The sequence below is a fragment of the Lampris incognitus genome, assembly GCF_029633865.1.
Source record: "Lampris incognitus isolate fLamInc1 chromosome 17 unlocalized genomic scaffold, fLamInc1.hap2 SUPER_17_unloc_1, whole genome shotgun sequence".
In the NCBI taxonomy this organism is placed as follows: Eukaryota; Metazoa; Chordata; class Actinopteri; order Lampriformes; family Lampridae; genus Lampris; species Lampris incognitus.
The window spans coordinates 310,080-323,084 of record NW_026611075.1 but is presented as its reverse complement, the minus strand read 5'-3'; the positions used below and the strand labels follow the sequence as shown (position 1 = coordinate 323,084).

At 43.0% G+C, this 13,005-nt stretch overlaps 1 protein-coding gene across 1 annotated transcript in view; it reads left to right on the top strand.

The window, feature by feature from the left end:
- The first annotated feature begins 3,001 nt into the window (after positions 1–3,001).
- The window catches only part of LOC130131933 (zinc finger protein 585A-like), a 44,932-nt gene continuing 34,928 nt past the window's right edge, over positions 3,002–13,005 (top strand). The window contains exons 1-2 of the mRNA XM_056301660.1: positions 3,002–3,217; positions 10,066–10,977. Of these exons, the coding sequence (XP_056157635.1) occupies positions 3,049–3,217; positions 10,066–10,977 (1,081 nt within the window). The 5' untranslated portion in view covers positions 3,002–3,048. The remainder of the gene's footprint in view (positions 3,218–10,065; positions 10,978–13,005) is intronic.

Below are 13,005 nucleotides of genomic sequence, written 5' to 3'. Positions count from 1 at the left end.
ACCATGCCAGAGGGGTCAGTGTAAGCCATGTGACTATACAGTATGATCGGCCTTCCCCTCAAATGAGGGAGTGCAAAAGTGAGACAGGTCAGGTGACGCACACACCTGCAACTCTTGAATGCCTTTGTGCGAGTCTCAATTGTTGTTTTGCCTCCTTGAAATCTGCTGTCTTTTTGGACCATTTCAGACTCCACTTTGACTTTCCAGCACCATTTTCTCAACCTCATCGAACAGTTTGGAATACATGCCGCCTTGCTTACTCCAGGAAATGGTCACAACTAGGGAGACTATCTGCAGCACAGACCTCTACGTACTGCACAAACACTGGAAATAACAACCTGTCAAGAGGAACGCTGATGCTAACTGCCACCAATGCCACAGTTACCCCCACCCCCCCCCCACCCCCCGGTGGTTGTATAACGCTCATCTTGGGCACATCTTTGGTGAAGAGGAAAGCAAGAACGAAAAGAGCCTGGCTGGATTTGGGACCTAATATTCTCCATCTTGTGTACAAAATGAGTGAGAAATTTTTCGGGCGACTCAACATCAGGTTAAAAAAGAGAAGCGGAGGGACCATTAGTGACAGAATCAATTACCCTGAAGAGAACTTTGTTGAAGAGAACTTAGTTTGTAGCGTCAGTAATAACATCTGTGCCAACATACATCAACCCTCTCATAAAAGCCAAATAAAAGATGATTAACGATATCTTCAAAATAATGAACTGTTTTTCTAGTTTTCTTACCTTATATTTATGTTGCAAATGATGATTTTACGCCCTGTGGACCCACCACCTGCGGGGATGAGCATTGGGGTAGGGTGCAATGCAGGCCGGACGGCAGGCAAAGGTGGGGACCGGGGCGTGCTTACTTGCGGCATCGCAGACTGGTCCGGGAGGACCAACTGGGAGGAGACCCCGGGGTAGACCCAGAACTCGCTGGAGGGACTACATGTCCGTTCTGGACTGGGAATGCCTTGGGATCCCCCAGGAAGAGGTGGACGTCTGGAGTGCCCTACTTAGCTTGCTGCCGCCGCAACCCGACCCGGAGAAAGCAGCTGATGATGAGAGATGTTGATTTTAATCACACCAGAATATCCATAAAACAAACCTTTTAACCACTGTAGGAAATCCATCCTCATTCAGACAGATTTGGTTTTATGGGATTGTTGTTTTGTCAACAGCTCAGGTGGAGTTACACCACTTTATTTGCAGTTGATTACTTACCAGATGGAAGTAATCAGTTGATTACTTACCAGATATATACCAAGTCCAGTTGCACTTGATTCAACACCTTTGGATAACCATGACCTGGATGAACGAGAACATTCACAGACATGTTACCAGATGGAAGTGATATAATATAACCATAAAGCCATGATAACTGTATTTTCTTTCTTTGTGGGTACTGTGGAGTTATATAGTTGCTCTATAACTCGTTGTTGAGTAAACTGATGATGACATCAGGATTTCCTTTCAGGAGGATTGTTTATGAAAAGGCTTTTTATTCCAGTGAGAATGACACGTTACGTCAGACATCACACGTGAACGGTGCTGGTTGGTGCTTTTTCAACCTGCTCATAGATTCGTACTTATGTGTGCGTGGGGGAAGCAAAATGTTGAAAAGTCAAGTCAGTTTTATTTGTGTAGCCCAATATCACAAAATAAAAATTTGCCTCAAGGGGCTTTACAGCAACACAACATCCTGTCCTTAGACCCTTAAAAAAGCCTTTAACAGGGAGAAAAAAATAGGAAGAAACCTCAGGGAGAGCACCGGAGGAGGGATGTCTCTCCCAAGATGGACAACATGCAGTGGATGTTGTGTTTGCACAATTTACACAATACAACTGGTGGGGTATAACGTGGATTTATCTCTAAAATGTCAGGTAATGTTTTATATTAAGTCTTGTAATAAGTTTTAGTTAATAAGTAATAAGGCCCTTATTATAAGTCCGTACAAAATGCTTACTAACATTATGGGTTAATAAGACTTAAGTGTTCATAATGGCATCATAAACATGTTTATGCAAAACCTACTTTTTCACACTTGCCTTAGGTTGGAAGTCCAATCTGCATTAAACTTTGCACACAGCATCTAAGGGCCCTCGTGATGAAGTCATTAAACATTTTTCGATAGTCCAAAATATGCAAACGTTATGGCTTATAAGGGCCTTAGCATGAACGGGCGTTAGCATGAACTAGGTGGATTATTTACTGTATCATCCATTTTCTTCCATGTCTTTGGAGGAAAAAATGGAAGTGAAGAGAGTGGGGACACATCGTCCAAATGATGTTCAAATAACACAAAGGGACGAATGAAAAAAATCACAAGTTTGTGTCACTTGGTTTCAACTGAAGGAGTGGCTATGAAACCGGTCGTTGGTTTCGGGCGTTATGTCACTGTATTGTTTATAAGGGTGGGGATACCTGCAGTCAGCTGAGACTGAAGAGGTCACCTAGATGAGTGATGAACACACACACACACACACACACACACACACACACACACACACACACACACACACACACACACACTCAAATGGGTGTTAACATTTTTCAACTGCTGTTCTGTGTAATTTATCTGTAATTCTTTTCAATTATCAAAATCTTTTCAAAATGTTCAAGATATTAACAAAGTGAAAAATAAAAACCACTTCAAACATGAAATCATTGTCGTGTGGACCAAAATATAACACAAAATATAATGCAAATTATCATTCTCATTATCTTTTTTAATGAACTAATTCTTTATTATCTAATTAATTATCTTATTATCCAAAATGGCATAAAAACACATTGACTCTAATACGGGTCATTTTCGACCCACTTATGGAAGAGTGTAGGGTCCGGTCACTCACGCAGGGAGAGGTAAACTAGATCCGTTCTACACACTCCAGCACCATAGGTGGCGGTATTACATATAAAATCGGTATCGCGATCCATCAAATGGATGCGAAGAAGAAAAAGAAGCGGACGAAGACGAAAAAGAAGACGAAGAAGAAGACGAAGCGGAAGAAGAAGAGGGAAAAGAAGGCTTCAGTCGAGTCTGAAAATGTCTTCTATCAAGTCGACTGATCGTTCGGTCAGCGGGATATTTGAGGAGTTCGAGATAAGGATCGCAGAGTACGAAGAAGAGATCTCACGTCTAAAGAAGGAAAACCATCGGCAAAGGGAGAAACTGGACGCCATGTATAAACCTGAAGTACGGATGTACAGATTAGGTATGTACCAGCAAAAAGTTTAAATTACTCTTATTCACATCAACCATATCGTTTCGTAAGCGTCATATTTCCTGGTGTTGCATGAAACACTGTGTCGTGTTGCACACGGCGGAGGTTTGCCGTCAGGGCGTCACTCTCAACCTAAACCCGGACGGGCCCTGGTCCACACCGCTTACCCAGCCAGCGGCGCGCCGTAAAATCCCGCGGGCCGTTTCGCAGCGGAGGTGCGGTCACAGAGACGCCCGCAAAATGAACTACAAAATATTACAAGCGCGCACGCGCGCAACTATTACGTGACTTACGGTAAAATAACCACCGCGCAAGTGGATATCTCAATCTCGTTATTTTTCAAGTTAAGCTAAGTTAGTAGTGTCGGGGTGTCGTTCGCTATCCCCTCATCCGGGTCCGTTAATGTGAAGAGAAGACAGTCGAGACGTTTCTGGAGATAATTCCGCGGTTTATTATTGTGACAGATATCTGGAGACACAAACAGCCAATCCTCCCTATGTGTCTGTCTTTCTTTGCGTGGGAGCTTCTTTATATATGCTAAACCTCCCTTGTTCATGCGTCACACATGGCCTTGAGCTTTCTCACCGACTTGTTTTACTTCTTCACAATATCCCTTCTGTCTGCATAACCTCCCCTCTCTCTCTTACCTCCTCTCACTGACGTTGGCTACACAAGCATTCCTATCTACTTAGTAATACATGTAGCAAGTAATATGATTCACATATTGACATTTAGTTAACTCACCATCGTTTGATATATATGGTTTATGGTTCCAATAATATTTTAAGTAGTACAGTAGTTAATGGCATCTTCTGAATACTCAGCTTCGAATACAACCCATCACACAAACCATGTAACGCTAACCAACACACAGCTCTGTAGTAGCAAGACGAAAGCAGTCGGCGCCATGGCAGTGGGCAGAAACAAACGGTTACCGCTCAGTCGAGGCTGAGACAGAAAACGTGGTAGCCATCACAGGACGAACACACAGTTCTAATGGACCGGCCATTCATAAACGAGCACAGAAAACATACTCACAAATAGACCCAAGGCTAGGCCAGCAGCTTACCCTGTATTCATTTGATTCCATGATTAATAAATATCCCTGTCCCATCCTAGCGGTGTAGCTAGGAGCAGTGGGCTGCCGCCACGCAGCACCCGGGGACCAACTCCATCTCTTGCTTCCTACTGACTCGGTCAGGGACACAGACAGGAGTATTAACCCTAACATACACGTCTTTTGATGGTGGGAGGAAACCCACACAGACACGGGGAGAACATGCAAACCCCACACAGAAAGGAACTGGGACGGCCTGGGGGTTCGAACCCAGGACCTTCTTGCTGTGAGGTAACAGTGCTGGTCACTGTGCTGGAAGTAGGCGTATCCAGGAAATGAATGCATTTCCCAGCCCGAATTTACTTAGTACAGTAAACAAATAATCCCATTCAACCCTGCCAAATCGCTTTTTCAGCGTTGACTGCGATCACTACTTCAGGGTCGTTGTGGTAGTCGTAGTATAAATAATGTTTAAGAGGGTATGGACATTATAGTACAGCCTGGTGCCCCTTTTATGAATCCGGTTTGTTAATCTGAAACAATAGTTGGGAGGATATTTGCCAAGTGATGGGCCAGAGCCTTAGCTAGGATCTTAGCATCCACATTTATTCAGGAGAGAGGTCTGTAAGAGCTGCAGAGATTTGGGTCTGTCTTTTTTTAGAAGCAGACTTATGGAAGCTTGTCTTAAAGTAGGATGGAGAGAGCCTTGTTGCAGCGATTCCTTACATACAGAATGCAAAAGTGGGGCCAGATTAGCCGGAAATCTTAAAAACAAAAATCAACTGGAAATCCGTCGGGGCCAGGAGCTGTATTGTTTTGCGTGCTTTTTCATAGCAAAGGTGATTTCCTATACAGCTAATGGTGAATCGAGTTCTTTAGTAACCTCAGGGTTTCTAACGGTGAAATTGAGACTATCCAAGAAAGAGCTCATTTCGGTGGTATCGGATGGAGATTCAGACTTGTAGAAAGTAGAATACAATGAGCAAAAGGCAGAGTTGATGGTGGTAGGGTCAATATGCAATGTGCCTGACGAATCTTTTATCTGAGGGTTCATATGAGAGGCTGCCTGGCGACGTAGTCGGTGAGCCAGGAGGCGGCTTGCCTTATGCCCATGCTCATATGTGGAGCGTGAACGCAGAAGAAGGCGCTCTGCATCAGTGGTTGTGGTGAGATCAAATTCAGTCTGTGAATCAACATGACATGTGAGTAAACTGGGAGAGGGGCAAGTAGCAAGTTGTTGATCCAATTCACTAAAAAAAAAAAAAAAATTTATTTTTCTTTTTATCCGGCCAGTTACTCCCATTGAACCTCCATACAGCTGAGTACTGGGTTTGAATTAAAAGAGGGAATTGTGAGGGCAATTTACATATGTATGTTGCTTACTTTTGTCTTTGACCACAGATCGGCTATACTATGGAACCGTTGTCTGAATGGATGTCTGGGGGCTCGTGTAGCAGGGTAAAGGTGGTGGTAAAAGTGCCTCTTCTTTATAAATATGGTAAGGGCCTGATAACGGGGGAATGTGTGAAAGCCCTATGAGTGTCACAAGAAGTGGTCTTGGAGGGTCCTGGCAGAAGATAAGGACAAAGGGAGACCTGATCTATGACCTCTTTGAACAATATACAAGTTCTGTTACGCACCAAGAGAACAGTTCACCGAGATAAGTTATCTTCTCCAAGATAGGATGAGGGAGAGACTCTGGGTATGCACCATTGTGGTGGAAGCCACCTCCTCTCCATGATAAAGGAGACTTTGGGCATACATCGTTCTGATCGAACAATGGGCATTCTGTTAAATGGTATAATTCTGCTGCATGGTATAAAGATGGTGCGCTCTGAGATCGGAGCACGCATTCAAGTGTCTGAGCTTGTGCGTCTGTTTATTGAACATATTAAAATCGTGTGACAATACTGTAAGAGATTTTTGTCTCACTCCTCATCTAATGTCAGATTGGAATTAAGTAATTGCCATGCCAGCACCCATTTCAATGGTTTTTATTTCTGACCTCAGAGCATTTCGAAATGAAAGTAGCTGTGATGGAAAATCTGATGAAAGGTCATCGTTGTAGAGTAGGGCTAGTGTCTCAGCAGAGGTGTGCTACGTGTCAGTTTGCCTGTATGAGGTCACTGGGACATAAACGACGGAATCTCTTGGCAATTGCACCCATCACTCTGAATTGATGTTTGAGCTGGGAAACAAAGTTATCAGTGCACACATTAAAGATGCCTACTTTGAATTTTCCTCTGGAATTGTGAGGCGCTGATCCTCACAGAGCTCACCAAGATGTCGCTTTGTGCGTCGTGTGCGTTTCTGAGTAAAATGACAGTTAATACTCCAGAAGCTGCAAGTCCCTGTGCTACGCTTTTGGTGTGCTCAAACTCATCCCTTAGCTGTGATAGGGTGTTGCATGCATGCCCAGTAGGTCTGCTGCATGGAAGAGGTCCATATCCTTCTTCTGCAATAACTTGGATACTATATTTACTGACTGCAAAATCTTCCACTGCATTACTGTCATCATTGCAAATTTGAAAGTTTCAATTGACTTAAAAAGTCCAGTGGCCTCTGCTCGTTCATCTGTTGTTTTTTGTTTGTTTGTTTTTTTTGTTGATTGAAGACTGATTTAAGTTGGTTTTCCAACATGTCCTAACTTTGATATTATGGCCAAAAAAACCCAGTGTCTGTACAATGTCATAGTACTCTTTGATTTCTGCAATTGGTTGGCAAGCGTCATGCAACAATAAATTCAAATTATGTGCAGAAAAATGCAGCATTTGGTTCTTTATTGGGGATGCGTTTCTGCACACCAGAATAAATGCCACTCATAACACTGGCTCTGTTATATCCTTGCCCTCAGCACTTTTTAAGTGACAGTCCCTTACTCTCGATCAATTCAAGGATTTTTGCTTCAAGCCCTTCTGCAGATTGATGCGATACTCTGAAATCCTAGAAAACACTCATTAATTTCAGCTGTGGTGGCGTTATCATTGTCGTCTTTGCGAATTGTGACATCTGAAAACTTGACTGAGTTGATCACTTTTACTTAAATCTGAGTAATGTCTATTATGGTTGAATAAAACCCGCCTTCCTTTATTTCAGAAACAACTTTGTCGTGTACTTTCTGTGATGATGCGATTAATTAGTTTTGAATTGAAGAGCTTAAATAATTCACGTTGCATCCTTTATCTGTAACTCCCACAAAATTGGATTATATTGAGCCAGCAATTCTATTATTGACAAGAGGTTCCCATTTTTGAGCTCACCCACTTGCTCACGATGCCCCCAAAAAGCTATGTTACATGAAGCTAATGCCAGAGTGACATCTGTGATTCTTGTTAACACTTGAGTCCAAAAACCAACTTCATGTTTGTATTAGCTGTCTAGTACACTATCCACTATATGGTCATTTTCCATGTGTCAAATACCAAACATGCCGCTAGATTGGCACGGGATGATTTGTGTTTCTTGGTTTTGCCAGACGGACACCACCGTCTTTCCAGAGATGTTCAATGGGGTTCGAGTGTGGGCTCTGGCTGGGCCACTCAAGGACATTCACAGACTTGTCCCGAAGCCACTCCTTCATTGTCTTGGCTGTGTGCTTAGGGTCGTTGTTGTGTTGAAAGGTAAACCTTCGCCCCAGTCTGATGTCCTGAGCGCTCTGGAGCAGGTTTTCATCAAGGATCTCTCTGTACTTTGCTCCATTCATCTTTCCCTCGATCCTGACTAATCTCCCAGTTCCTGCTGTTGAAAAACATCCCCACAGCATGATGCTGCCACCACCATGCTTCACTGTAGGGATGGTATTAGCAAGGTGATGAGAGGTGCCTGGTTTCCTCCAGATGTGACATTTGGTATTCAGGCCAAAGAGTTCAATCTTGGTTTCATCAGACCAGAGAATCTTGTTTCTCATGGTCTGAGAGTCCTTTAGGTGCTTTCTGGCAAACTCCAAGCGGGCTGTCATGTGCTTTTTACTGAGCAGAGGCTTCTGTCTGGCTACTCTACCATAAAGGCCTGATTGGTAGAGTGCTGCAGAGATGGTTGTCCTTCTGGAAGGTTCTCCCATCTCCACAGAGGAATGCTGGAGCTCTGTCAGAGTGACCATCGGGTTCTTGGTCACCTCCCTGACCAAGGCCCTTCTCCCTCGATTGCTCAGTTTGGCTGGGCGGCCAGCTCTAGGAAGAGTCCCGGTGGATCCAAACTTCTTCCATTTACGAATGATGGAGACCACTGTGCTCTTCGGGACCTTCAAAGCTGTAGAAATGTTTTTGTACCCTTCCCCAGATCTGTGCCTCGATACAATCCTGTCTCGGAGGTCCACAGACAATTCCTTTGACTTCGTGGCTTGGTTTCTGCTCTGACATGCACTGTCAACAGTGGGACCTTATATAGACAGGTGTGTGCCTTTCCAAATCATGTCCGATCAATTGAACTTACTACAGGTGGACTCCAATCAAGATGTAGAAACATCTCAAGGATGATCAGTGGAAACAGGATGAACCTGAGCTCAATTTTGAGTGTCATGGCAAAGGGTGTGAATACTTATGTACATGCAATATTTCAGTTTTTTATTTTTAATAAATTTGCAAAAATTTCTACAAAATCTTTTTCCCTTTGTCATTATGGGGTATTGTGTGTAGATTGATGAGAGAAAAAAAGGAATTTAATCCATTTTGGAATAAGGCTGTACCATAACAAAATGTGGGGAAAGTGAAGCGGTGTGAATACTCTCCGGATGCACTTTATATTTCTTTTCAAGGTGTACTAGAGCAGTGTGCACAGCAAGTGAGATAGATCTGTTGGAACAGTAGGCAAACTGTAATGGGTAAAGGGTAACAAGAATGTTACATTTTATATATGCTATAACCAATCTTTCCAGGAGTTGCTTTACTCCATCGACAGGAGAGGGAGAGGCACACTGGTCGGAAGGGCTACCAACAGGGCTGGTGAGGGGCGAAAGCCAGTTTGCAGTCAGGTGAGGTGACTGCTGACCAGGCCACATAACCAGTGGCTTGCTTTGCGAGCCTTCCCACACCAGCAAACGGAGATAAACTTCGCCGCATCCGCCAACGAGGCTGAGCTAGTAGTAACAATAGAAGGTCTGCTGTCAGGCCCAGGCCTCAGGCTATCTGGAGTGCGCGTCGTCACGTCTAACGTAATCCTAGCTGAAAGAAGCTGCTCTCTAATAGAGAAAACCCATCTTTAACTGCAGAACAGTCGCCAAACACCATTGTTTTAACGAGGCTGCTTTGACTGCAAATGCAATACAGCTAACTGCTAAGCTAGGCTAAGATCGAAGCTAGTAAACAAACTAGGAACGAAAGGCTGCCCACTAATAAGTCATTTGGGAAAGAAATCTAGAGACTCTTGCAATAAGTGAACAAAGCACAGAAAATAGCTAAATCAGTAGGACAAATGAAGAGGTTAGGGCAGAATATAGAGGAGAAGAGAGCGTAAGAGAATAAACAGTTATGGATCTAACAAAGCCGGATCTCATGACGGTGGAAGCCAGAAACGGCTGGCAGTGACGAGAGGTCTGCGACTGTTGGTTTCTGTTCAACAACTCTCTAAATTGTAAACTGAAAAAAGTGTCCCTGCTTTAAAGAAGTGCTCAAAGTATTGATACTAAAGATGAGGGTTTTTTGGTTTTGTCACAAGGTTTAGATTAACATGTAAAGTAGTTGTTTCTGTAAAACAGACTTCACTTAGTATTTCATGGCTCATAACTTAATTTAAAACATAGAATAATAGCTTTCTGTAATGTATGTATATTGTCTCTCACCTCTAGACCTCCAGCAACTCTTACCTTCTGAAAAGGAGGTTCCCTTGGTGAAGCAGGAATGCAGCTCCAGTTGGGGCCAGGAGGCACCAGCGTCCCCATCCATCAAAGAGGAAGAGGAGGAACACTGGACCAGTCAGGAGGAAGAGCAGCTTCAGCGACCACAGGAGGCTTCTTTAACCAAGTTCCCATTCACTCCTGTCTCTGTGAAGAGTGAAAATGAAGAGAAACCTCTTTCCATACCACTTCATCAAAGCCAAACAGGGGAGTACAGCGAGGTAGAGCCTCCAGCCAGCACCTTAACCAAAGACATGAAAACAGAACCTGATGAAGAGACATGTGAACTATCAGAACTAGTCGGTAACCGAGATCAGGGTGGTGATTTAGAAACAACTCCTGATGGTCAGCGCCTTTCTTCAGACTCCTGTCCAAGTGAGGCTGAAGACAATGATGATGGTTGTAGTAAGACTAGAGAACCACAGTCAAGTTTAGAAAAAACGGACAACACTGAAATAAAGCATCAGAGATCTCTTCAGAAAAAAGCCTTCAGTTGCTCTGTCTATGCTCAAGGGTTTTCTAGAAGAGGACGTGTGCGAATACACATGAATGAACACACGGGCGAGAAACCGTTTAGGTGCTCAGTCTGTGGTAACCGGTTTTCTCAAAAAGCTCATATGCAAATACATATGAGAATACATACAGGGGAGAAACCGTTTAGATGCTCAGACTGTGGCAAAGAGTTTTCGGATAAAAGAGATATGCGGAGACACATGAGAATACATACAGGAGAGAAACCCTTCAGTTGCTCCGTCTGCGGTAAAGCGTTTTCTCAAAACAGTCATTTGCAAACACACATAAGAATGCATACAGGGGAGAAACCCTTTAGATGCTCAGACTGCGGCAAGTGGTTTTCTCAACCAGGTCATTTGAATGTACATATGAGGATACATACCGGAGAAAAACCTTTTGGATGCTCCGACTGCGGCAAAGGGTTTTCCGATAAAAGGGATATGCAGAGACACATGAGAACACATACAGGAGAGAAACCGTTCAGCTGCTCAGTCTGTGGTAAAGTGTTTTCTATAAGAGGAAATATACTGAAACACATGAGAATACACACAGGAGAAAAACCTTTTAGCTGTTCAGTGTGTGGCAACACTTTCGCTAGAAAAGAACATATTAATACACACATGAGAATACATGCGGAGAAGAAACCTTGATGAGTCTTTGGTGAAGGTTTTAGTCCGGGGAAACATGACATCACAGAGAACAAAACGTGGCTCTGCTTGTGGAAACAAAAAAACTTGTTTTTTCATGTGTCATGATTACATTACAGTTTCATTTAGCAGACGCTTTCATCCAAAGCGACGTCACTCTGAGAGTTAAAACAACACAAGCAAGGATCTAGTCAGGAGACAACAATGCAAGTGTCAGAAAACATTTCCATGTACACTGGACTTACTGAATGTTCGAAGGTGAACCCTAAAGTGGATGTTGATTATGAAATTGTTGGAACGTCGAACATTTCACAGTTCATTAGATGAGCCTGCAGTGAATTCATTCCATTTAACATGAGTTCTGTTCTTGACAGCAAACTCTTAATAAGTGCCAGCTGGTAGTCAAGTATCCACTCAATGTGTGATTCTTTCTTCAAGTGAATTAAAGTTTCTGTATTCTTACTGAATCATCCTAACTTGTCTATGTCAAATCCAGTACAAATAAATCATACAGCTCCAATGATGTTTTACTCTTCCCAGGAATCTTGATTTATTTGCACATCACCAACGTGATGACTAATTTTTTTTCTTTTGATAAAATGCATTAACATCAATAAAATCTAAAACCACCCTGTTTGATATTGTCTAAGAAAGGGAAAAGCAATACTTTTGTCCAAGAAATTGAATTTGTGACTTGGGATTTTGTGCAAAAAGAAGAAATTTGAATTACGTAAATAAAATAAAGTTTTCGAACTCTGACTTAAAAGTATTCACTTCTGTTTAAAAAAATATACATAAAGGAGGTCCATTTTAATCCCTTATTTTTATTTTATTTATTTTTTTACACAAGTGTTTTCAAACAGAAGTTAAGGCTGGATATCAACCTACAGTTATGAAGTACCCTGGGTCAAGGTTCGGGTTTGTAATAGTGGTTTTTAAAGGCAGTAGGAACAATGCCAGTGACAACGAGTTCATCAGATTTAATATAGGGACTGCAAAAACGGCCCAAGGCCTTTAAAACTTTAGCACGAAGGGGAACACGTATGCAAGTACTGGCTTTAGCAGCTGTGAGGGCAATTCATATATGAATGTTTGCTCACTTCTGATCTTTGACCACGTATCAGCTGTACTATGTTCACGCTGCTTGGATGGATCGATGCCCGGGGCTCGTGTGGCAGGACACAGTTGAAGTAACACAGGTGGTGCTATAAAAGCGCCTTCTCCTGTACCAACAGGAAAAGGCCTGTGACTGACTGTCGGTTGATGGCGGAGGCCTGTCTGGGAAACTTGATTCAAGGGTAACAAGGTCTGAAGAAGCGGTCCTGGGGATCACGAGCTGGACGAGGGGAGACCTGACCTACCTGACCTCTGATGTTTTCACACTGGCCAAAAAACCCGCTAACATCCGCCTTTGGTCCTGTTACCCGTTCGGATGACAGTCCAGCAATAGAGATGAGTTACTTCTCCCAACCACATTAGTTTACAATAAGCATGGCCCAGCTGTTAGTGCTGCAAGGTATAAAGGGAGTGGGCTCTGAGATCAGATGTACTGGAGTCTTATTTCGGAGGAAGGACGGTGGATTATTTTGGTCTTAAAAGTGGACAATCTTTTGTTTATTACTTGCAATGTTTATGGACCAAATAGGACAGTTAAAGCAAAGGCTATGTTCTCTAAGCTCTCTTTAAAACTAACAGACCTTAAGGGAAAGTACAAAGATCCTATTTTTATCAT